General features: G+C 43.8%; 1 protein-coding gene across 6 annotated transcripts in view; it reads left to right on the plus strand.

Annotated features, from left to right (window-relative positions):
- Positions 1-26,444, plus strand: part of NRP1 (neuropilin 1) — a 138,927-nt gene extending 112,483 nt beyond the window's left edge. For 2 of the 6 annotated variants that reach the window (XM_073801607.1, XM_033852405.2), the window contains 8 exons: positions 148-292; positions 4,438-4,542; positions 8,599-8,658; positions 14,787-14,924; positions 18,458-18,732; positions 19,222-19,318; positions 21,437-21,487; positions 23,611-26,444. In XM_073801607.1, coding sequence (XP_073657708.1) covers positions 148-292; positions 4,438-4,542; positions 8,599-8,658; positions 14,787-14,924; positions 18,458-18,732; positions 19,222-19,318; positions 21,437-21,487; positions 23,611-23,900 — 1,161 coding nt within the window. In that variant the 3' untranslated portion in view covers positions 23,901-26,444. The remainder of the gene's footprint in view (positions 1-147; positions 293-4,437; positions 4,543-8,598; positions 8,659-14,786; positions 14,925-18,457; positions 18,733-19,221; positions 19,319-21,436; positions 21,488-23,610) is intronic. The other 4 variants (XM_033852406.2, XM_033852409.2, XM_033852410.2 and 1 more) reach the window with 4 other exon arrangements.
- The last annotated feature ends 254 nt before the right edge of the window (positions 26,445-26,698 follow it).

Consider the following 26,698-nt stretch of genomic DNA (forward strand, 5'->3'; position numbering starts at 1 on the left):
TCCCTCCTCATTTAGGAAAGGAATGTCAGCCGTTTACGAAGTAGTAGAATGAGGCCCATTTCTCTGCCCTGCTAAGAGTCGTAAAGGAAGGACTTTTCTGCTGAAAGGGAGGTTTTGTTAATACCTGGTGTTCTTCATACTTCACAGTCTTTTGAAGGCAACAACAACTATGACACACCTGAGCTACGGACATTTCCACCCCTTTCCACGCGATTCATCAGGATCTACCCCGAGAGAGCCACTCACGGTGGACTAGGGCTACGGATGGAGCTGCTGGGCTGTGAGGTGGAAGGTAAGCACGATTTCCTGAGCCCCCCTGGTTCCCCAGATGTTTTATTTCCTTCATCATGCACTTATGCCCCTGACGGTGCTGCTGCAAATTGCCCCATTTCTCCTGGGCGATCCTGTGTCTCTTGTGCCTGCTGGTCCGTAAGGCTCATCACCTGACGCCCTGCACGACTTATTCAGCAAATACGCTACTGACCCTCATTTCTCCCTGTTTCAACAGGAAGACTTGTAGACAAGCAGCCTTCTCCTGTCCCTAAGTGCACACTGCATCATTCCCAGATCTTCCCCTAGTCCTTTGTCTACCCCCTTGAGATTAGTTTATCTTCTCATTTGACAATGTTTACTGAGTACAAGTTCTTTCCCAGACACAAAGGAGGCACCAGAAACACAAAGGTCTATAGGACGTGGACCTTACACTCAAGTAGTTCAGCACGGATGGAGGTGGTAGACCAACACACCAGCACTTGCTGCCCCTGGGCTTTGCCCCTAGAAACCGTGCCCATCCTTCAGGACTTGGCCCCGTGCCCTGTCTTCCATAACAGTGCCTTCACATCCTAATTTTTTGTAGGTTGTTTCCATAACGCTCCTCAGATTCTGTGGGGTTGTCTTCTTTGACTTTTTTTGGAAAATGATGTATTGTGAAATTCACATAACATAAAATCCTCCATTTTGTTTTTTTAATTATTTTATTTTTATTTTATTTATTTATTTATTTATTTTTTTGCGGTACGAGGGCCTCTCACTGCTGTGGCCTCTCCCACTGCGGAGCACAGGCTCTGGACGCGCAGGCTCAGCGGCCATGGCTCACAGGCCCAGCCACTCCGCGGCATGTGGGATCTTCCCGGACCGGGGCATGAACCCGCATCCCCTGCATCGGCAGGCGGACTCTCAACCACTGCGCCACCAGGGAAGCCCTTAATTATTTTATTTTATTTTGTTGTTGTTGTTGTATTTTGGCCACACCTCGTGGCATGTAGGATGGTCCCTGACCAGGGATCAAACCCAGGCCCCCCGCAGTGAAAGCTCCGAATCCTAACCACTAGGCCACCAGGGAATTCCCTAAAATCCACCACTTTAAAGTAAACAATTCAGTGGCATTTAGTACATTGACAATTATTTATGCAACCAACACCTCTATCTAGTTTCAAAACGTTTCCATCGCTCCGAAGTGAAACCCCCTACCCATTAAGCAGTCCCCCTCCCTCAACCCCGGCGACCACAGATTCCATGACCTTCTTAGTGTTGTTCAGAGGTCCGTGTCTGGTCCAAGTTGGCATCTGCAGTGTTGACTACCATCCCATACTAGCAGGAAGCAGCATTTGACAGGCTGAAACATCAAGACATTATCTTGGATGAATTTTTGTTGGTTTTTTTGTTTTGTTTTGTTTTGGCTTGGTTTTGGGGTTTTTTTGGCCACGCTGTGAGGCTTTAGGGATCTTAGTTCCCCGACCAGGGATTGAATCTGCACCCCCTGCAGTGGAAGCACAGAGCCCTAACCATTAAACCACCAGGGAAGTCCCCTGCCTGAATTTCTTAGGCTGCTGCAGAGAAACAAAACTTTACATGAGATAATATATATAATGTACAGTGAGGTCTGTTTAAAGATAGACTTAGGTTATCATAGGAAGGTCATATCAAGGACAAATTCACTTCTCACACTGACCTCAGAACTGCACTCTCCTCTGCATTTTTTCACATAATGAATGAGATGCATGTTTGAAAAAATATGATGGTTGCGTAGTGTACTATTTAATGCTTTTGTGCCTTGGAATTCCCATCTGCCTTCAATTTGGGCATAAACGAGTAACCTTATACCAACTTTTTCATCCCCAGAAAGGTCCTTCTCTAGGTTAGTGCAAAGAATGGCTATTGTTGGTACCCAGATGTTAATCCGTTGAGCATATGCTCAGAGTTGTTTGGAAGGATGCCTCTTAAATATCACCTTCTTGGGATTTCATAATTATTTGTGTTTTGAGCTACCCCAATATAATTACATTCCTGAGCACATTAAATATCATAAAACATTCCTTACACACTAAAGAATCTTAAGCTATAAATCACCATCCTAGTGAATAATTCATAGCTGCTTTCCTATGTGTTTATTGAAAAGCAGGCCATTATCTCCGATTCTTTATTAGGTAGTTGTTTCCATATCTGTAGTTATGTCCCAGGACCTCTGAATCATCTAGTCACTGTCAACACAGACCAAGAATGACCACGTGCCAGGACTTTGGCAAAGATGCCAAGAAAAAGAAGGGATGGGCAGACTGAACCACCTGCAGACACATTCATTCAGTGTGCTGAGCAATGTGGTTGCCTGGAAAAGGGCGTCTGCTGCTCCGATGCAGGACTTTAGCCCCGATTCTGGGAAGCGACATTGATTTAGAAGGTGGAATGAATGGATGGTTGAAAAGACTGAGCCTGGTGGCAGTTTGCCAGTGTCAACTCTGTGGTGAGGTAGCAATGGTGGTGAAGGGGTTTGCTGCAGATGTTTGCAGGCACTCACCGAGGTGGGGAAGTTGTCCTGAGCCACACGAGGAGCCAGCACCCAGGGAAAGTGTTGTCAAAGCTGTTTAACACAGTTGGTGAAAGGGAGTGTTTTTCTTCTCCCTTAAAACGATTAACAGGCCCTTATTAAATACTGACTTTGTACCTTGTGCTACAGGAGATACCCAAAGATAGAGAAAGAGGGTGATGTGCAGCCCAGCCATCTCGGAGTCTCCATCTTATTTGGGGCTAGCACTTATGTTTAAGAAACAGTTAGAGAACCACAGAAGATAAAAGATTTTCAAGTAGTAAAATTGGGACATCACTTTTTACTTTTTTCAATTTAATCCCCGTACTACCCTGGTCCGCTTCCAGTGCAAAACTCCTCCTTTTTAAATACCATAAGGAATGTGGAAAAACCAGCAAGATGAATAGAGAGTTTGAAAGTGGCACGTTACCAAGAGCAAAGGCAGCTTAGCAAAGGCAAGCATCTGGATTGCCAAAGAGGATTCTATTGATTCAGTGTTAGCAATAAGCAGAACCCAGAATACGTGTGTATGCATTTTACAGAGTCTAGTTTGTACCCCTAAACGGTGTGAACGTTACCTGTACGTGGCGATTTCCTAATTATTACTGGTGTGTGTTTGGGGCAGTTGAGGAAGTTGAAACTAGCTTTGTTTCTACATTTATTATAACTCTGCTCAGGCCTTTAGCACAATAACAAACAGGGTCAAATTTTTATTGAGAAAGCAGCAGTTACCAGCACATTCCAATTGGCCAGAAGCTGTTAGAGAACAGGCCCCCACTCCCAGCATCTTGTCTGGTTTTCAGACATCAAGAGAACTGTCCATTATCTCAAGTCATGTAAAGTGAAATGTAATGCCGAAAACTGTAAGATATTAAACAGATTGCAAAAATGAGTAACAGGCTGGAAAAGAAAAATAGACGGAACTAAATTTAAAGAACTTCAAAAGCAGTCTTTGATTAATGTTGGCTACTTTTCAACTACAAACTCAAAGCTATGGGAATACCTGCCAGCAGTGGAATGTAGTCCTCTGGGAGTTAAGGTAAAATGACCCCAGGGAACTCCCAGACACCTGCCTGGGCTCACAATCTTGAGAAGCTTACTTAGAGGGAAATGGAGTTGCTCTTTAAAAAATAAAGAAGTAAAGAACAATATTGTACTAAAAATGAATGCTGAGACTCCCTTTTGGGGAAAATTTTACAAGATAAACTTAGTAAATACCAAGAATATAAAAGAATTCTTGACAAGTGAGTCCTCTAGCACCTTGAAAATGAAAGGAAAAACAGTTCAAGCCAAATCTCTATCATCAAAGTTCCCAACTTCAGGGTCATGAATAAATAACCAGTGAGAATACAAGAACTTTTCAGAAAAAGGATGTGTATGTAGATAACAATGTATAAAATGCTAAGGCAGCCAATTCTACAAAGGAGATACAGATCAAATACCAAAACGAAGCAGTCCCCAATGCATTCTGCAAAATCTGAGTATATTTCGCTCCTGAAAGAGAGGCAAACCACGCTCCTGGTCTTCTAACCACAGATTAGAGTTTTCTGCAAAAGCATTAGCAGGATCAACAGCCAGGGGCTGGAGAATACATTTCAGAGGTGTGAGAAAATAATCTTTGGATCTTGTTTCAGCACCTACAGCTGGACCGACCACTCCCAATGGGAACCTGGTGGATGAATGTGATGACGACCAGGCCAACTGCCACAGCGGAACAGGTGATGACTTCCAGCTCACAGGTGCAGAAACCATCCTCATCCCATTGCTGTACCATCTCAGTTCATGTTGTAGTCGAGACCCGCTAATTAACGTCTGTTTGTGTTTGCGGAAATCCTCACGGCGGCAGGCGGGAGGAAGCCTTGCCAAAACACGTGCATCTTCATTTCCTCATGTTGTCGTGTAAACAAATTGTCCTTCACAGCCACAGCCATTCGAGCGATAATATTAGCCATTTTCAGAGCCAAAGGCTAGGATTGTCTTCATTGGATAAGAATTCCTCCATGGCTAAATGGAACATAAACTGATTCTCATCTTTGACCTTCCACCCCCTTCCGAGATAACATGTGCACCACCCGTACATAACCACACGCTGGAGAACGTTTCTTTTCAGTTTCTAACCGGGATCAAACTTTTTGAGTGGATCCTTTAACCAACTAATTAATGAAATCAAGCTTATATTTGAAATGCAGCTTTGAAGCTAGGATTTTGCGAATCATTTTACATTAGAATTTACAAGGGCAGAATTTGTTGTTATTTGACATCACCACTAGCAGATAGATCAGGGATGGTGTGTGCCACGTGCCTCACCAACTTATTTAGAGGATTACTCCATGATATTCTAAAACTCTAAAAGCTAGAAAGTGACCTTCTCTTCTACTTGGACTGGCAGAGGAAACATTAAGCAAGTGGGGAAATGGGAGGCCACCATTTGGAAACTGGCCAAAGCACTAGAATTATCACCCTATTGCTGCCAAAGGTACCGTGGGGCCTTTACTGCTACCCAGATCAAAACACAGTTTCTTACAGCATCTGACTCTCATTTTACATTAAACACGAGCCCGTGGATGCAGGTCTGTATTTTTACCCAAAAGGGATTCAGGAGAGCCCACGTAATTCATTTTCATGGGCGAAACTGAAGGCGTTACCATGTAACTCCACAATAGTGCCACGTTATTAGCTAACGCATTAATGTAAAATGTGGAAGGAAATGTCCCAGATTTCCAATTACTTCAAAAGCTCTCTTCTGAAGGAGGAAGACTGCTCTGCACCCTGAGATGGAATAAGGGGTAAAGTCTAGCTCAGAAGTTTAGTACCATGAAGGGAGTTTACGTTTAAATCCTACCTCCTAAGGTTCTCTGCCTCCAAATTTCCAGGATAATTGCTTACAGTCGAATGGCCAATAAATGTCACGTGGCTATGGGCTTTTGAAAACAAATCTTGTATATAAGTAGTTGCAAGCCACAAAAATTACTCTAATTAATGCAGAGGGGTTTTCTTTGTAAGATGTCAAGCTCCAGCTAAAAAGCTTATACAGCTGATGTTAAAACAGAGTACCAGTCTGGTGAAACAGGTCCTGCAGAACCTTCCCAAGGTCGCCTGTGAACACTCTGCAAACCTCAGGCTTTTTGCAAACCCGGTCACACGTCCCATCCGTAGTGAAAATCCTCATATAAAGGAACGTCTGCAGTCATCAGAGACTCCCCTGTTCAATTACCCTCTTGAGGAGAGGTTCTTTCCTTTATAAACCCTAAAGTGGTCAGTTAATATTGATTAGAGACAAAGCCTCAGATTTATTCCTTGTGTCAGAACAACCAACCTTCTCATTTGTGCATCGGCTCATGACTGAATCAATTGAAACCTAAGCCTTTGAATGAAGTAGGGTGAGTCTGTTAGCCTGGAGCAAATTGTGTATGGCCCCGAGTTGCAAACCACAGAAAATGGGTCATTTTGACTGGAAACACTGACAGTCCTTTATAAGTACAAGGCGATAGTTTATCTACAGCATTTAAAATCATTTATCGGGTAGATAGAAAAAAATCCATTCTAGTTTTTTGGTTTTTTTTTTTTTACATATTACCCTGGCGAAAAAAGTCATTTTCTCAGGCCAGCACGTTTGTTTCAATAATTTGATCTCTACGTGCATATATTAAGAACTTCCGGGGGTGCTGCAAAGGCTCACTCTATTGCCCCAACAAGAAGAGGTGATCTAAGAAGACATCCTCATGCTTTGTATTCATTTACTGCATGACGGCCCATTTGTCCTTTTTTAAAAGCTTATTTTGCTCTATGAAGCTCTGTGTTAGTCTTTTCTGAAGAAGGGCGGGCTGACATTTGCCGGTGTTTGCAAGCAGCCCAGCCTGCCCCTACCTAACCCACTATCTTTTCACAGGTGAGCATCTCACCTCCTGGGCTCACACACAAGTCTGTACACTCCTTGCTCTTTCTGTCACAGCTGCAAACTTTGAACGTTCAGTGTCCAAAACCAAACGAAAAGTAGTCTCCCTTTCACCCTGGTGGTTGGCAGCATGGAAATTGGGATCAATGCCCTCTTAAGGTTCGGTTCCTTAACAGAGATGATGTCACTTTAATGTCTTCTCCCGGGGGGTGGCCTATTTGAATATAGGGGGAAATAAGTATTTAGCAAAATGCTCATTACCTATAAACAACACTGAATTCCAGGTGAACTGTACCAAATGCCTGGAAATGAGGAGAGGTTTTGCTCTCCCTTGCTTGCTTGTCAGGGTGAAAATTCACCCTTGAAGTTACTCATTTGCAAATGCCTTTGATGTCATTAGATAATACAGTTGGCTTCAAAGGCACCAGGAGGCCAAATTTCACATTGGATCTGTGTGTCCCCAACAGCGGAATTTGGCTCCCAACCTCTAACACAACTGACAGTGCATATCTGTTTTTAAAAGTGAAGTTTCACCTTGAGTCTTTCTCCTTTAAGACCACTGGGAACGGAATGCTAATGCGTCTGGCCTCCCTCCAATTCTGCCATTATAGATTCACCTTCCTAACCCATAATATATGTAATGGCTTCTCCTAGCGCCTGCCTCATTGAGGCCGTGCACACGTGAGACCACTTATCCAGCATATTTACTGGGCCAGCAGGGGTACCACGACTTGGTGCTACAGTGGACTAGCTCAGAAATCTTCAGGCCATTTCAAGAGCTCAGTTTTACGGCTCTCTGATTCATGATCCGGGTGATTTCTCACCCATGGGAGCTGCAGGATAGGACTAGGCCTCGGCCAGAATAGAGATGACTACAGTCTCTATTGAATGACACTACTGGAAGGTGTACAATGGCACCTCAGAGCCACCTCCAAACTTTCCACGATGGGCATGAGCCCCCCATGCCCTTACCCTGAGTCTGCCCAGGACTTTATCTCTCGGGAAAGCAAATAGATGCTCTCGACCATGATCTGCAAGGCAGGCACACATATGGAGAAATGGCTTTCGCAAGCACCAAAGTAATAAACAGCAACCCAGTTTTTCAAGAAGCGTTCAGGTGATGCTTGTGGGTTGGGCAACTTGAAGAACGGGACTTTAAAACAGAAGTCTCATGACGAAGGGCGGAAAATGGCTGAGCTAAGATACCCAAGCTAAGAGGGTAAATCTAAGTTTCCACTGGTCCCCAGACCACGAATTCCAAGTCGACCCGGGCTGACTGAAGTTGATGGCATTCAGGGTGTTGTTTGTGCAGCCTTCCAGCTCCTCGGGACTGTGAAGAAATGTGTCCCTCCGCCCCTTCCCCTTTTCCTGCAGCTTCTCCGAACTGCATACTGGGCGGAATTATTTGTCCTTGGGAAAAACAAACAACCGCAGCCGCAAAAGAAAGGAGGAATTACTGCCATCTGCTTTAAAACTTCAGTTTTTAAAATAGATTGTGGGGACCAGCCTTGCAACTCCCCCCAAGACACACATCTGAAACCTTGGGAAACTATTTGAAGCTTAGAGGTCTAGGTCAAGTTTAATACTTAAGTCACTAAGGACCTTGGGCGGCCTTTGCTTTTCACTCTTGCAATTGTGAGCGTCGTCGATTAGTCTGGGAGTCAGGGAATGCCCTTGGAAGGAAGTCTGGAACTCTCCATACTGCCTAGATGCTTTATGAATAAATGTATTGTGGTGAACAAAATTTAAGACATTTGCTATAGCTGGAATTAAAGGAAGAATTATCTGAGGGAACTGCTAGCCTCTAACAGATGTATGTAAGCATACAGCATTCTCTACTAAATATTACCTACAATGCTGCCTTTTTCTCATCTCATATGTTACTGTTTCTGTGTTTCAGGTGGTACCACTGTGCTGACCACAGAAAAGCCAACCGTGATAGACAGCACTATACAATCAGGTATCAAATACCAAAGAGAAAATGTGGTAGATTTCACATATGCCTGTTCTTTCCCACAAAATAGCACATCGCTACGGTTCTCAGTTTCCGTTTCCCTCAAAGTCCTAGCAGAGATGCCACCAGCATCTGGTCCCCAAGCATGAGCCATAAACACTGCTTTCCTTTCATCCACATGTATATGCAGCAGGGAGCAACATTTCTTTCCCCATCAGTCATTGCCAAATGGTGACAATCCCCGCTCTCAGCGGAAGGAACTGAGGAACATACTTTGTTTAAACGCAGCACATCTAGGACACGGACTGTGTTTGCAAACTCAGGAGAAGGAAGTCTCCCAGGCAGCAGCCTGACTATTTATTTTCATCGCCACTCAGCAAATCGGAGACAGGCGAAGTTTGTCAGTTTTGTCTGCCACAGAGTTGGCAGGTTTGCAGCCGCATTTCCAGTGGGTGCGCCGCGAGATGGGGTGCAGGAAACCAGGGCTAGCAGTGCGCCCGGAGAGGAGCGCCCTCGGGAAGGGCACCTCTGCATCCTTTTATTAATAGAGGCCCTGTGATGACTTTTAGAGCCTCTGGTTTGCTGTTGATCAGGGCCCAGCCACAGGGATAAGGTGGTCTCCCCCTCACTCTCTTTTGTATTCTGTTAGTATTTTTTGAAAATCTTCCCCACAGACACACACCAGGGGAAACTGTCCGTATAAGCAATCAGAAGTTTTACATACTTTAAAGTTAATCATTAGAGTGAGGTGAACAGGTCAGCTCACCAGCTTCTCCCATTTCCTCTGCTGAAGCCCGCAGCCTTGGCCTCCACGGTCACTTCTTAATGGGGCATGTGGTGTGCATCACTGTTTCCTCAACAGCAGACCCTCCGCAGCCAGCAGAAAACAGAAAGGACTGCTCTGATTAGCATGCTTCCTTAAAGGGTGCTGTCACTCTTGACCCAATTAACCAGCAAAACAAACTTCCCTTTAGCTGAACTTAACCCCAGGTTTTCCCATGGTGGGCTCAGGGTGACAGACTCCCTGCTACCACTCAGCTCAGACACCCCCAAATACCAAAGATGAAACTGAAGAATAGTGTTCAGCTAAATTCCAACAGCCAGCTGGGAGTCCCATCCACACCTTTTCAGGTTATAAAACGTAGCCTTGGGGGATTGGCTGGCTGCCCCTGCCTCCCGGATGGGGCTCTTGCTCTCTTCCCATCTTCCCTGATAGGAAATTCCTGGTTTCCCACTCAGCCCCATCAGGGCGGTTTTTATGGGGTAACTTCCTTGCGGGTTCTTTATGACCCTCTGTCACAGGGAAGAGGGGTAAGGTGAACAAGTGATGTTCTAATAATGTAACAAACATTTTAACTGTCTCTCTAGTTTTTCCTCTTACCAGAGAGTTAATTACAATCACGAGGGAGTTAACAGCTAGCTTGTTAGATCTCATCTCTTTTCCTGCCTGTCCAAAGAACTAGGGGTCATCAAAAAACCAAATATGAACAGCAGCCTTGGAGAAAATGGAAAGGTACATCAGATCCCCAAATGGGATGACTCTCCCTCAGTGCTGGAAGTCTTTGTTATCAGACTAGGAATGGCTCTGTGAACTTTTGATTTGTGCATGAACTCAAGGCCTTTGTCTTGATAGCTTCACAGAGGAGATCCAGAGCAGACAGTCATCTCATAGGGTCTCCTGTGGTCAGAGGGCAGAGGTACAAATCGTGAACCAGTAAGACCCCTTGCTACCACCACCTGAACAAGTTCACGTCAAACTGTTACCGAGCTCAAGCTCATACTGCTCACCCCACGGCAGGTCAATAAATCGAGAGACGAAGTATTGGGACAAGGAATAGCAACTTTATTCAGAAAGCCAGCAGGCCGAGAAGGTGGTGGACTAGTGTCCCAAAGAACCATCTTACCCGAGTTAGGATTCAAGCTTCTTTTAGACTAAAAGGGGAGGGGATGTGGCTAGTTGTTGTAAACTTCTTAGTGCTGGAATCCTTTGTTCTTGCAGCTGTTCGTGGATGTGTGGTCACAATGTTCCTATAAACCTCCAACAAGACAATTGTTATTTTATATTCTGCAACTTTTTGTTTCTATATGAATGGAAAAGTGTAATACCTTTAAAGGTCAGCCTTGAGAATGGGCTTTCCTGTGTATTTCAGGCTATAGGCAACATTCTTTTACAAAAGTGCAGAGCCAACAAGACTAAGCACCTGCAAGAGAGCACAGGGTTAGAGCTAAAGGAATAGATCCAATATGCAGTCAGGTTTGTTCTTCTTTTTTTTTTATAATATGGTTGTGTTCTTTTTTTTTTAATGTATTTATTTGTTTGTTTGTTTGTTTTTGGCTATGTTGGGTCTTCGTTGTTGCGCATAGGCTTTCTCTAGTTGCGGTGAGCGGGGGCTTCACTTCATTGCAGTGTGCAGGCTTCTCATTGCGGTGGCTTCTGTTGCAGAGCACAGGATCTAGGCACTCAGGCTTCAGTAGTTGTGCCACGTGGGCTCAGTAGTTGTGGCTCGCAGGCTCAGTAGTTGTGGCGCACAGGCTTAGTTGCTCCATGGCATGTGAGATCTTCCCAGACCAGGGCTCGAACCCATGTCCCCTGCATTGGCAGGCAGATTCTTAACCACTGCGCCACCAGGGAAGTCCCCAAGGTTTGTTCTTTTCTGTTACAGGACCACAGGGCTTATTGATGGGGTTGTCTGTTCTACAGTCAGCCCAGAGTCCTTTACAACTTGCCTTGGTTTCCTGTTTTTCCATTGTCTGAGTCATGAATCTGGCTCTCTAGATCTTCGTTTATGGATAGTGAACTGTCTGAGCTTCTTTGAGGAGTTCCGTTCATTGTCACCTCCTGGCTAAGCCAATGCTCAGAGATCAGGTCTAACTGTGGTGTTCACCCTATGGTCAGATGAACCGACTGATACCTGGATCCCCACTGTCCTGCAGGCACCTTGACAAGCAGCAGCAAGTCAGACCCTAAACTTGCATCATCATCTGATTTTGCTGAAGCCACTAGAGATTCAAGCAGAGTCTGAAGTCTTCATGTTGAGGATTCTTCTCAATATAATACATTCACTGGGCATATAATATTCATATACTGTCTGGGTTGTAATCGGATGCATAAAAGCCTGTTTAAATGCTCTGCCAGGAACTGATGAGAAACCCTGCATTTTAAATCCAGCTCCCCCTGGTGAAGCCTCTTACCCTCCAGGGATCCCCAAACATCCACTAGAGCAGTTCAGAGTATGTTCATGACCCATGGTTGCGTTGACCCAGGCACCTCCACTTATTTCCACTGCAAGACCAGCCTATGAGTAAGCAAGCTTGCATACCCAATAGAAGTTTTGAAGACCAGATTTAAAAATTAAATCCTTGTACGTATATGGTGCTAACGAGGATCTAACTCTGGGCAAACTGGGTTCACCAGGCGCAGCTGGTGCTGGCTCACAGGGGCTATAAATTTAAGTGCAGAATATTGTTTCCTGCTATTTTGAAGCGTCAAGGAGGGATTTAGCCAGATTATTCCCAATGAATTTAATGAGAATTGTGCAGCCACAGGGCCTGGGTAATATTTTGAAGATTGAAAGGTCACACGTACTTAGTCCTATATACACATTTCATTCGTCCATTTGCTTTTTTTCTCTTTCTTTCTCTGCCCTTTTCTCCTCTGCTCCTGTCCTTCTCTCTTCCTCTTTCTTTCTCTCTCTTTTTTTTTTTTCCTTTCTGGAAATGTTTTTGTGTGTTGTGTGTGTTTAATAGCCTTTCTAGCCAGGCTTGAATCTTCAACATTGAACTATTCTGACTCCATACCCATCCCCCACAAAAGGTACTGATTAAAAAAAAAAACATTTATTTTAATTTAACAAGATTGCCGTAAATTATATGATCGGGACAAGCAGATAAAAGAGTAGTTAGAGCAGATAGCCATGTTAAATTCGTAGATTGGGAAGAACAGTGGAAGATAAAGGCTGACTTCCATTCACTGGAGCAGAAGTGCCTGAATTACTCCTTCAGGCAAAGCCATCCTCTGTCCTGGCCATGACAAAAATGCCCGAATTCTTCTTATATTTTATGACATCACCAGAATAGTAATAGCCAAGTTACGGATAGTATGGTTTTCTGTAAATTATACAATAAATTTAATGTATTTACAAGGCAAATATAACCAGAAATGTGTATGCTGTCATGGCTTACTGCCCTTCTCTTTGTGCGCGTCTTATAAATAACATTTAAGTAGAGACCCCCAGAACCACACACATATTAACATTTTCCCATATTAACATTTTCTAACACGAGATTACACAACAGTACCTTTCGGGGCTGTGGGCGTTGACATCCAAGGTTGTTCAACCATTCTGTCACTGTTCAGCTGACCACTACTTCTGCAAAATTCAATCTTGCTGTACAGAAGCGGGGCAGATTTTGGAGAGCGTTTCTCATGCTTTAAGAAGCCCTATTTCATGGTTATGATGGACTAGGCATGAAATCTGTCTCTCCAATGACACTACCGCTGTGAAATACAGCCCTTTGCCCGAACTGAAAGCGCTCACGTTATACACATCACGTGACTTACTAGGTTTACTTTCCCAGCTGTCCCTGTGAATCCTTTGGCAGGTCACACTGTCATCGGATGGGAGAATCCATCCTGCTCAGTTTTGACAATGCGTGTGGTGCCTTCCTTCCAAATTTCACATTAGCATTTGAAAAGAGTTCCTTGGAAACTGAAAATGCAAAGTAACTCATTCTTATCTATTCAATAAACCGTTCCATTACAGTCCCTCCTGCCATTGTTGAAGTGGGGGAGGGGCAAGGGAGCCCAGTCTCGGAGAAGAAAGCAAGATATTTGTGTTAAATGCTTAGACCAAGTTAAAGAAAAGATCCAAATGAGATAGGCTCTCGGCCTGACCCTAACACAGCATATAATACCATACTTCCCTTATTGTACAGAGAAGTTGTTTTGAGGCTTTATTTTTTAGATCAGTTGGCTAGCTGCCCTAGGCACCTTCCTCCTCGTCTCAATGCTGCCATCTTGTGGACACCTGAACTCAGTGAGAAGCAATAACCCTCATTAGAGAAACCAGCCCCTATTGTGTGCTTAATTTTATTGTGTATTCGGGGGATGAGTGGACTGGCAGAAGCCAAGAGAATTTTATCTTTAGGATTATTTTTTATTGTTAGCTCAAGTTTACCCCCCCCCCCAAAATTCCAAGCATCAAAGACTTCATTTTCCCCATTCTTAAAAAGTTAACCAATTTCCCAAAAAAAAGGATTGAGTAAAAAAATAAGGCTGTGGAGGTTTAAAAAACCCCATAGCCAAAGAGCACCTTGTAGAACACACGCATCATTCCTGAGAATCCCTTCATACTTTCCTTTTAGATTCCAAAGGAAGCATTTTGAACGTTACAAAATATACAAGTGGGTACCTATTCCAGTATGCTTTGTCTTTACGTGACTTTACATTGAGGTTTTAAGGGGGGCAAACAATTTATAGGCAAATCTGAAAATTCACTAAAACAGCAGAGGCTTCCAGTTAAAATTACCTGACCTGATATAAAGCACAGAAGTAAAAAATAATCTTATGCAGTGCTTCAGAGATCTGCTGGTAAAAACCTGAAGCATGAGCTGGTGTGGTGAGAATACAAATAACCTCCAGAGTGAGATATTCAGCCAAGTCACGTTGCTAGACTTTTGAGGTTCATGGGTCAATCTCTAATTAAGATTCTTTTCATTGGTGGATATCAATTTATATGACTCATCCTCAAGAGCAGAGTATCTTTCATATTAAGTGTTGCGGAAATAGGGAGAATGCTAACATAATATACATGTAATATACATGCTTTGGAAAGTAACCTTCCTGGAAATTTTATGTAGCAATTTGACAGGCAGTCCATAATCTTTTTGAGCTGGATTAAAAAAAAATTTTTTTAAATGTTACTAAATATGATGTTGTAAGCATTTGGACTTCTCCATGCATCTTTTGAGTTTCGTGGTAATCCTGGATTTTGTGGCTTTCCTGGAATTTTCAAACAGACATGAAGTTATGTAAATCATGCTTTCCATGAACGAATTAAGGACCTCTCTGACCTAAATGATTAAATGTGTCTTTCTCTGCTTGTCTCTGTTTTTTTCCTTTCCACCCACTGAAGAGTTTCCAACATATGGTTTTAACTGTGAGTTTGGCTGGGGTTCTCATAAGACGTTCTGTCACTGGGAGCATGACAATCACGTGCAGCTCAGATGGAGCGTGTTGACCAGCAAGACGGGACCGATTCAGGATCACACAGGTAACGGAGGGTTCACTGTGGCCTCATTTCTTTGAATTAGAGAAAGTGTTACTGCGGAGGGTTGTTGGGTCTCTGAGTTTAGGGAGTTTAGAAAATACTACAGAGCATTCACTTTTGCTTTTCTTTTCTGGAATTAACATCATGTCCTTCCCTAGTAGAGATTCCCTTAGGCCACTTTGTAGAGAATACTGATTAAATGTGGCAACTCATTGACCCCTCTGAAAAAATAGCAAACTTGGCAAACCAGTGTGTGTGAATTAATACCTGTTTTCTACTTTTTCTGAACATATTTCATGGGAAATTTCAAATGTATTCAAAAGTAGAAAAGAAATAGCAAAATGAACCCTCTCTGTACATAACCCAACTTCAACCACCATCAAATCCTACGAGTCTTATTTTATCTCTAGCATCCTGACTCTGGATGGGTTGGAAGCAAGTCCAAACACCACCATAGATGGTGTCATCTCAGTTATTTCGCAGCTGCAGAAACCATAAGTGAGTTTAACGCTTACTCTCTTGACCCATGAAGTGGAAATGGATTGGGGTAAGGGTAGAAATCTTGTTCTTTTGAGGAAGATTGTAAATGTAGCCCGTTCCCTCCGAGCAGATAGAAACCTCGCCACACGTCAACCCACCTCACCTCCTGTCTTACTTTCCTTCTAAGATTAATTAGGGTTGGGGTACATAGGGAGCCGTCAGCCACTTTCCTCCTAGTCATTTTATCACCCAACTTGAAATATGGAATAAAGAACCATCAGTGTCCTGCAGAAAAATGCACATGCATACCCTCACACACACACACACACACCCACACAGGCACAGACACACACACACACACACACAAACACCCAACCCACAAACTTCTGCCCTAATCAGTGATACCGACAGGACTGCTTCCTCAAGTCATGTTTCCCAAAAGAGACCCCAGAGGGGCATTTGCTGATGCTGAGAAATCTCATTAAGCCGAGTCTCCCCATGCCTGTGCTTGGGGTGAGTGGGCCAGTGGGCCGATGGACAGGCACAGGGTACTTCATGCCTTTCCCACTTTGTTGTTCACTTTTTCCCCTGTGAATACAACCATTAAGTAGGTTGAATAGGCCTCTTTCCATCACAGCTACTTCCTTTCCTAATAAGAATGACAAGGAAATTGGATAAAATTGGACTCCTTCAATTCTGAGACACTTTCAATTGAATCTTAAGACAAGCAGTTTTAGAAAACTTAAAATACTTTGACTGTAAATGGCACTGTACATAGAAATGGCATCAAATTAACCAAATGCAATTAGCTGAAATGAAGGCAGTAATGGTGGAAAAATTGATGCAAAGTGAAGCAAAATGGCTCAGTAGGATCTGACATTCAAAGGAGGTTAAAAGCTATGTTAGCCAGAGAGAAAAGCTAAAAGGCTTGCAGAAGTACAGTGCTAATTGAGAAAACGGAGAGAGAGTTCCCGACCCAGAGCTGTGATAAAATCCCTGAAAGGAGAAACATCAGCACTTTATGTGTTGGAGTGTCAGAAAAGGCGGGCTTGTCTTAGATTAGCGGCTGAGAAGTGCGATTCCTTCAGAAGGATTGGTCTCTTTTGTCCTCCCAGACGCCCCATTTACTTGGCAGTGGTGCCAGGTCTGCCCAAACCAGGAGGAACCCCCGCAGCACTAGACACACAATCACTTGCCAAGAGAGATGGGTGAGCCCGACATCTGAAAGGCAGGAACTTGTTAACATGAAAAAGTCTGAATGCAAAGAGCCCCCCACACAGGACACACGCACACAGCCTGCCACAGATCACGTGCGGCACTTTGCAAATCTAACGTGGAGATTTCAGAAAATGAACACTAGGTACAATAGCCTGCGGCCCAATTTTGGATTTATCAAAGGAATCCCACATGCTTTTCTGCATTTGACCTCTAACAATGAAGGTACGTTCCTCCTTTCAGAGGATTCCCGAAACCCGCATCTTCCTCTGCTTCATTGCACATATGCTATCGAGCCGCCCACATACGTGGCAGATGCAGTGAGGGGCACTGGAGATCCAGGTGTAAGGGAGGGAACCCAACCCTGGAGGTGCTCACAGTCTGGTTCTGGGTGGGAAACGGCTCCAGCGCAGTGGGATGAGGGTGTCCAATGGCCGGGGGAGCAACAGTGGCAGAAGACAGCACAGGAGGGGGCAGAGAAGCGGCCTGACTCGGGGACCATCTAAGCTAAGCCTCCTCAACGTCATTCTTCTCCATAAGATCGGGAACGGGGGGCAGCAGCAAGATGGGGGCGTGTCTTACCAGCCCGTCTTGGTGGGCTGAGTGAAGGGGCACCGTAGACAGGTGAGCTCACAGACAGGCGAGCATCATTTGATAAATCAGTGGGAGGAAACAGACCCCAGGGGTGACTTGAGTCTGCGTGGTCCAGAGCATCCCACGTGACTGCCGGGGCCGTGGTTTTTATTTCCGCCCTCCTTTCATTTTCCCCGCCCACCGGTTGTACTAAGCGTGCTTGAGAGCCATCTCAGACAAGCAGCCAGGTGAGGGAGGAAAGCAACTGAGGACACATCCACTTCACCTGGACGCTGCTGACTCAGGATGCGCCCACGTACACGCAGGGAAAGAGTATCTCCCAAGCACACCAGCCTCGGGGGCAGCACACCGGACATCCCGCTGCCCGCCGAGGCTCAGCATCAGATGCGTATTTTCAGCAGGTGCGGCGTTATAGTAGCATTGCTATTTGCAGAGCAAACAGTGAAACACGAGTTGTGTGTTTAGACCAGGTGGTGGCAGAAGGCAGTGCTCCCACGGGGGGTCATTGACAGCAGAGCCAGGAGTTAGTCCTCCAAGCTCGGCAAGCACCTCCGTTGCCAAAATGGCAGGTTCTAATAAGCCTCAGAAATGCAGCCTCACCTCTCCTGGAACCAGAAGCCTACATCAAACAGAAGCGGGGCTCACAGCTGAGTTTCAGGCTCTCAGGTGTATTTAAGGAATTTATAAGCCATTAAAACGAACTAGGGGAAAAGCATCGAAGTTTGGCGGAAAAAAAAAAAGATTGCCAGATTATTTGGACAAACTGCAGCTTCCTTATCAAGCAGTTACAGTGACCAAAGCACCATCAACCAGAAGCCTACCTGTTCCAATGGTAAATAGATAAGAATACATCTAAATGTTTCCATTTAGTGTCTGTGTTCACGTGCATGCTGCTGAAGCAATCCTAAAGTTGCATGAAAATAGGTCTTCCTGTACATCCGATCTGCTTGCAATGGTGCAGAGACCAACACAAGTCATAGCCCGTGTCCGTGTGACAGTGCGTTCCAGATACGTGGTATCAGACGAGCGCTGTTTACAGCCTCTGTCACAAACGTGCTTTCACAGAAGCTGAGAGCAGAGCCTCCAGTGTCAATGAGGTTTCCATCTATTGCCCACTTTCCCTTCCCCTGCGCAATTGGGTTCTGGTGCTCAGCCCAGGAGAGAAGGTTTGAGTAGCAGAACTTAACAGAAAAGAGACAAAGGTTCATCCATTTGGCCACTCCGTTTAACACAGCTTTTTGTCACAGCAGGAGATGGCAACTTCATCTACTCCCAAGCTGATGAAAACCAGAAAGGCAAAGTGGCTCGCCTGGTGAGCCCTGTGGTTTATTCCCAGAACTCTGCCCACTGCATGACCTTCTGGTATCACATGTCTGGTTCACACGTGGGCACGCTGAGGGTCAAACTGCGCTACCAGAAGCCAGAGGAATATGACCAGTTGGTCTGGATGGCCATCGGACACCAAGGGGACCACTGGAAAGAGGGGCGTGTCCTGCTGCACAAATCTCTGAAACTTTACCAGGTGGGCCCTTCTCTAGGATGGGGCGGATAGCTGTTTTGGGGTCTCTGGGGTAATATTTGAAAGTTATGCAAATGAGATGCAGAAAAAATTCCAAATTTTATTTCAAGTGTTTCGTGAACCTGAGATACTGCTGCAATGATGATAATCTCAGTAGCATGTTTCACAGTCCCCTAGATTACAGACGTAGGACCGACTGCTGAGAAAGAAGGGAAAATGCTACTCAATAATTATTTGGGGCTGTCACAATGAACATTCCTTTAATTTGCTGCTTTTTTCCAGTTTTAAATTCTGTATCATACAAAGATACAGTGAGGAGCAGTTTTATGCCATCCCCAAGCAGTTAATATGGATTGAAGAGCAAATCGTGGGATCATTCGAAACCTCACGAATTTCATTTACGTTCCGTGACTTGAGCTGAACAAGCATTTGTAAGCACTGTTATCTGGGACCCAACATTTAAATACTGTGAAAACGATCTCATTTTCTTAGGTGATTTTTGAGGGTGAAATCGGAAAAGGCAACCTTGGCGGGATTGCAGTGGATGACATTAGTATCAATAACCACATCCCTCAAGAGGACTGCACAAGTGAGTATGGGTTGCTGTAGAAACCAAAGCAGTGCTTGCTCAGGGCACGTGTCTTTCCACTGAATGGTCTTTGTCGTGCTCATTTGGACCTCGAATTTTAATGTGGGCTATAAGCACATCCTATAGAACGCATGGTCTGGTGCAACAGGGCATAAGGCCAGGTCAGTCTACCTTTAGCTACCCCATTATCTAACCTGGTTCCCTTAGAATGTCTGGTTGGTACCCACAAAACTACACAAATAATATGCAATCCAAAGATCATAGCAAAGAAGAAACTCACAGTTTCCAGGCTGTGTACGCCATGCCTAAACATTGTGATGAGAAGCGGAAAACTCAGACAGCTGGATAATTCCAAATATCTGAGTGTGTCCACAAGCAGCAGGCCTTTGAAATTTTTTATCGCAGTGGATTTAATGAAGATTACAATGTGAATGAATCATAGACACCATCATTCTTCGCTTTATTACAAATAAGTAGATGTTTCTGACTCTAAAAACAGTTGAGTTGACTCAAAAGAATAAAGGAAATTTAGAGACTTTGCCTAGTATTTCAGAGTTTATGGATTTCATCGGTCTGGTGTATATGAGTAAGAGTCTGACGTAGGAAACCAATTCATTCTCCCAGTTCTTGATATATAATTATAAATAGCACCACTAATGGCAATGTAATAGCACAGTAATTAGTCTTAAGCTCCATTTGCTACACTTAAACTTTTGTTATATATCATTATATAATAGGATGTTAATTATAACAAAATGGAATAATCCTATTGGGCAAATTTAAGACAAAGGAGGCCTGTTGGCTATAATGGGTTTTTGGTCATTTCGGCAATTTACAAAGCTTTTATTATATAATGTATTGGATATACGTAATCCCTAAAGTGGCAATAATTTGATAGGGTTGATTGAAGAAATTGGGGGAAAAAGAGGACAGTCTTACCCAAAGACTGCTTCCTGCCACAGTACTTTGCAGATCTTCACAGAAGATAAGGCTTAATATTTAAGTTGCACTACTTCACAAATTCCCCACATCCAGATCTACACAGTTGTTAAAATGTATGTTTCATGCAGTTACCCAGGGCACGTACTGCTTGCTTTCCTGTTCCAAGATGAGAAGGTTGATGGTGATGTTTTTGGAATGGGAGAGCAAGCTCTGCCAGCTGAAACCAAGAAATACATTCAATCTGGTTCAACAGGTTTTCACTGACGACCTTCTATGTGCAAAGCAGCATCCCAGTGCTACAGTGAATATATAGAAGCTAAGACAAGTCCGTGAGCCTTTCTGTGTTCATGTGACTCATCTGCTTAGCTGTGCTTACTGCTGGGCATTATACTCACAGCTAAAGTCACAGCTAAAGCACCATTAAAACTTGGTGTTGCTGTAACAATGAAAAGGCGTCTAAGATAATTCTACAATTATTCGACAAATATATTTCCTTGAATATTTAGCCATGGATGCTGGGAGATTATCAGCTCTTTGTTAATTATTCATGCATTAATAAATATTTATTGAGTCACCGCGTATGTTCTGAACACTGTTCTAAATGCTGGGGACATAGAAGTGAACCAGGTCCCTGTGTTCTACTCAGAACCATAAGGGATACCAGAACTCCACTCCCTCCAGATGCTTTCTTTTTTTGGTAAGACACAGGACACAATCTCTGGCCTTAATGAGCTGACATACCATATGAGAAACTGACTAACACTTACGAAGCAGTTATCTACAAAAGCACAGGATGGTAGCCATATGTGCAACTCCACTTCTGTTTTCTATTTTCACCAGATTTCCCCACACTCCAAATGCCAAACCCATTTCCCTCCTCCCTGCTCTTCTCCTAAGACAACACACTCTGCTCCAGCAGTGCTTCCTGGATTTAGACCTGACACCAATTCCCTAGTCATTTAACACTGCCTCTCTATAGCTCTCCAGTTACTTGGTGGGGTCAGATTGTACTAAAAACTCCAAAGGAAACCCAGCAGAGCCATTAGTGGGGTGTGTGTGTGTGTGCGTGTGTGTGTGTGCGCGTGTGTGCGTGCATGTGTGTGTGTGTAAAGGTTTATGTGTACTGTATTTGGTTGGCAGTTCAAATATCTCTTTCAATTTTGTTTGACTTGTCAGAACCAGCAGACCTGGATAAAAAGAACCCAGAAAGTAAAATCGACGAAACAGGTAAATTTGTCTTGCTGACCGATTTTTAAAATATTTTACTGTGGCTTTCAGTATATTTATGAAGAAGCTTTCTGGAACTTTGGTGCACTGGTGTATCAAAGCAGCTCACATGAAATAAACACCCGCGTCCGTGGTACTGTGCCTGGACTGTCGTCAGAGTGCCCTCTCCTACCTGCTCTGCAGACTTGGGAGCCTCAGGCCGTAAGAGGCGCAGCCTGTGTAGGGGGGTGAGCCCTGGGGACGTGTGCTACCCTGGCCATTCCCTGCCTGAGCTGCAAGAGGGGACCCAGAGGGCAATGATGTGAAACACTCTCATTTTGTAACTATGGGCACAGGAAACTAGTGAAGATTGTTTCTTACCCAAAGACCTGCAATAATTTTCATATAATAATTTGAAACCAGCCCAAATTCTTGTTCCTGGTTTATATCCAGCTATAATCTTTAGAGACCGGGAGCCCAATTTCTGTGATAATCTGTTTTGTTTGGGCCATCTGTTCCCAGCCTCCTCTCCTGAAACCCTCGTTTTGCGATAATGATCACAGTATTGATGACAATGATGCTGACGATGCTGATGGGGGTTTATTGAGTAGCTAGTATGTTCCAATCGCTTTACATAAGTTATCTTATTTAATCCTCACAGCCGCTCTCTGAGTGTATTTATCCCTATTTTACAGATGAGGAGATTGAAGCTCAGAGCAGTGGCTTGGCCTTAAGTAACACAGCAAATTACATGGTAGCCTCGGACTTCAGACTGATTAACTCAAAAATGCATGTTTTCGTTGAACACTGCTTTGTGATCCAACGCAAGACATGTGGTCGGAGTTAGGCCTTGCCTGATATTATTTTATTCCCAGAAGTCTCTGCGCCTCCTGCCAGCAGTGGTGGTGTTGGACACTTGCCCCAGCGTCACTCACAGCTGCTGCCGGCAGTTCTGTGCCCTACCCATCAACAGCAGCACCTGTTGCCATTAGAAATGTGGACCTACTATAGCCAGACTTGGACTTGATGGAGACAAATAAAGATGGCCCCATGTCTGCGGTTGGTCATATTAACACGTGACTCGTTTAGCTTAGTTATGTAGTCCACGCTGGGTTGTAAACTTTATTAGAGGTTGTTTCAAAACAATGTTGCATCAAGGGAGAGAATATTAATATGTCCCCATGGCTTGTTTCCCCCTATTTAGGGACTTGCGTCTCATATTTTTAGTTTTCTTTGATTGGAATCCTTGTTGATCAGAACACCATTAAGTAAACACCAGGCCTGTTGCACATTACATTTTAGTCTCATTTCTAGTCCCAGGTAATGAGACTCAAAGCTCCCATGTTAGTAATGTGTCGTGTTCCACTCTAAAGAAAACATTTCCCCAGTGCCTGAGTGCAGAGCTGTGTGACCGTCTGCAGCGAAACCACCAGGGCAGCACAGATGCTGATTATTCAATGTGTTCTGTTCAGCACAGCACTGACCCAGCTTCTAGACTGGAGCCATAAGCCACCTGAAATGTCAGCAGCGGGCATGCCCTCCTTCTTTCTGAAAGCCCTCTCCTTCCTGAGTGGAACCACCATTGACTCAAGGAGGAAACGTGAAGCTCTGATATGTGGTAGCACTACCACACAGAAGGACAGCTTGGGCGGGTTCCTCGTGCCGGGTTTTGGGATCAGGCAAAGGTGCCGGGAATGGTTAAATCCCCCTCTAGACAAGTGTGTGACGAAGTATTTTGCAAAGTTTACAGACCTCTTATCTGGCCAAGGACGATAAATACAGATTACAATCTCACAGATGGCGGGCTGCATGAAATCGGAATTAGATTAGAACCGAACCCTCATCGTTTACCCAGAGTCAGTGGTTTCCATGCGCTAAGCTTCCTGTCAGAATCACAGCACCAACACCCAATACCCTTCCCTCCCACCTTCAATTCCCAGCGATGAGTCAAACCTAAACGTTGGTGTTTCTTGGCGATGGGGGAGCCAAACCCCCGCTGCAGAAATCCCCCGCAGGCTCCTGGGGAGGACAGCCCAGTCCGGATGTGTGCTTCACTCCTTTCTCTTTCCTTCTTCTCCATTTCTCTGTCTGCTGTCATCTGGTACGTTGGCGGCTCATGGAGCCAATTTCGTTTTTCTCCCCAGGGAGCACCCCAGGATACCAAGGCACGGGAGACGGTGATGAGAACATCTCCAGGAAGCCGGGCAACGTGTTGAAGACCCTGGACCCTATCCTCATCACCATCATCGCCATGAGCGCCCTGGGCGTCCTCCTGGGCGCCGTCTGCGGGGTCGTGCTGTACTGTGCCTGCTGGCACAACGGGATGTCGGAAAGAAACTTATCTGCCCTGGAGAACTATAACTTCGAACTTGTGGATGGCGTGAAGTTGAAAAAAGACAAACTGAATCCACAGAGTACTTACTCGGAGGCATGAAGGCAGACAGAGGTGACCAGGTGAGCAGGAGAGTGGAGCGGAGGACAGAGCTTGAGCTGGGGACCGGCTGATCTTTCACTGTTCAGGCTGGGAAGTGCGTTAATGATGCCAAGCCAGGTTTTCTCAGGAGCTTCGATGAGTTCGGCCGACAGACATGAACGACTTAGCTGTGTTAACAATCGAAATGCTGTACAGTCAGCTTCCTTCTGTTGGTTTCTTTTGAATAATCAAATGCTGGTGTTGAGACCAAGTATGATTGACTTAATAATTCATTTGGACTCCCCTTTCCCTTCTCTCTCTCCCTCTTCTGGATCCTCTTCGGAAACTGCAAAATCCAAGATGCTGGTACCAGGTGTATTCAGTGGGGCCCTTTCGACGGACATGCTACCTGCAGCCCAGTGCCCAGAATATATTCGCGTAACCACATTTCAGTGGACTCCTGAAGCTGGCCTTGTGTATCATCGCCCGCGTTGTGCATAGGCAAAGAAGGAGTAGGATGCTTTCTGTTAAAGTACCGTAGCCTCAGTACCAGTCTAGCGTGTCAGCTCTGTTTACGAAGCAATACCGTCAGATTTCCTCGATGTTTTCCAGTGTTGTACTCAACCTTGTGCTGTGAACTCCATACAGAAAACTGTGCGATCACCAGACACTGCTGGCAACTGGGTGTGATGCCGACAACCACAACGAAGAATCCTTGGCACTGGCTGGTCTACGTCCTCTCAAGTGCCTTTTTGTTTGTACTGGTTCTCATTGTGTTACATTAACCCGCCCTGTTTCTCGCTGGTGAAAGCCCTCCTCTTGAATCAAACCCTGGTGGCCCACTGACTAAGAAGAAAGTATATTTTAGTGTGAGATGTCAGCCTCCGGGTAGGCAAGGGCTCTGAAGATTTGGCAACGTGGCTTAATTGTTCTGCTTTTTCCGTAGTTCAATTTCATGTCTCTTGACCCTTTTGTATAAAGCTGCAATATTCTCTCTTACTGTTCTTTCATATGGAATGTATTTTCAAATGTAAACTCTTTCTCTCCTATCTCTCTGTCTTTTTCCTCTCTTAGGATTTAAGCATTTGCCATTATCCAGAAAAGAAACTTGCAGCTTTAACCTGCTGGTAATGGCGAACACTTTTACTAGACTTTATGTTAGAAAGTAAATAAATAAGGGAAATTCCTAACTTTGCCCTCCAAAGTCTAACTTTGGTTTCCTTGTTAACTGGTTAAAGTGACAGTATCTCTTTTCCTAAGCCATTTGTCTGTCTATTCCAATCGAAATGATCTTCAATAGAAATGTTTGCATTTAATAAAAATAGCGATAAGTTGAGAGAAGAAATAATACTAATTGGCTTTCAAGTGAGACCCAAAGGAATAGAGTTCTCCCCATATCCAAAAACAGGAGATTTTTACATCCAAATACACAAAAATGACCCGTGAGAGCCTTCTTGTTTTGGTATTGAGTCAGATAAGGGAAGTGGAAGAAAGAACAGTTAATTTAAGAAAGCGACAATAAATCATGGTGCCTGGGGATGAAGTATTTTAAGATGACAGAGGGGAAGAAAATGAGTAAAGTCAAAACAAATGTTTTTAAAAATTCAGTCTGCAGCAACCCTGAAATAACAGAGACTTGAATGAATGCTTCTAGAAACTTCCAGTGCCTCACAAACAAAAAGCCTGCCTTGGGGCTGTTAAGACCTAAGCCTCCAATGGCACAGAGAAGTAAATATCCTATCAGGCAGCATTGAATTAACCCAAAGAAGCTTTGGTTGTTTTCCGTGTATTTGTGCCATGCCGTGTTGTAGGTAAGAACTTCCTCCCTTCCGGCACTGCTGTAGGTCTCACTCGAATACATTTGTGGGAGTCACATTGCATCATGGAGGGGAAAGTCCATTCATCCTGGTCTAATTGAATTGAGAATGCCTTTCGTTTCCAGGAAAGTATTGATCACTATGAAAGAAGAATAGATTCTTATCCCCAGAGGCATCCATTCAGCCATTATAATCGTACCAGGATGAAAGCACTAAGACTTGATTTACCTTTAAGGCAACAGACTTACAGTTGTCTTCAGCCAAGGAAAAATGATACTGCAACTTTAAATTTGAAAGTATCTTGCACTGATAAATATATTTAAAAATTATATGTTTATAAAGTTATTAATTTGTAAAGGCAGTGTTACAAAATGTTCAGTTTATATTGTTTTAGATTGTTTCGTAATTTTAAAAGGTGTAAAATAACATATTTTTTTCTTTATTGAGATCTATAAAACTTTCTGTAGTAAAATGTTTTCATTTTACTGGTATATTATTGCTTCATGTTTTGTACCATCATAAAATTTTGTGCAAATTTTTTTTACAGAAATTTTTATTTTCTATGACAATATGACACTTGTAAATTGTTGATTCAAAATGAACAGCGAAGCCTTAACTTTAAATGACATTTGTATTCTCAGATACTGAGTTGCATAAAAAACCACACAGAACTGAACTGTAACTTAAATTCCAAACTATGACTACTACATTCCAAAGAAACAGTTGAATTAAACATTTTCCTAAAATATCCCAAACCTGATGGCTTTTATTATATTAGCTTTGTTATTGTTAAAGAAATTGGTATTATTCCAGCATCAAATAACTTTCAAGATTTTTTAAAGTTCTCTTTTAAAAATAATATCCTAATAAGGAGAGAAGATTAAGAAGACATTTCCTGAAAGAATATCAACCCAAACTGGATACTTGTCAAGATAAGGCATAAAGAATTTGGCATTATAAATGGAAAATTTTCAACTCCAAATCTTGTGTCAAATGTTTCTA

This window comes from Tursiops truncatus, chromosome 2 (genome assembly GCF_011762595.2).
Source record: "Tursiops truncatus isolate mTurTru1 chromosome 2, mTurTru1.mat.Y, whole genome shotgun sequence".
Taxonomy (NCBI): Eukaryota; Metazoa; Chordata; class Mammalia; order Artiodactyla; family Delphinidae; genus Tursiops; species Tursiops truncatus.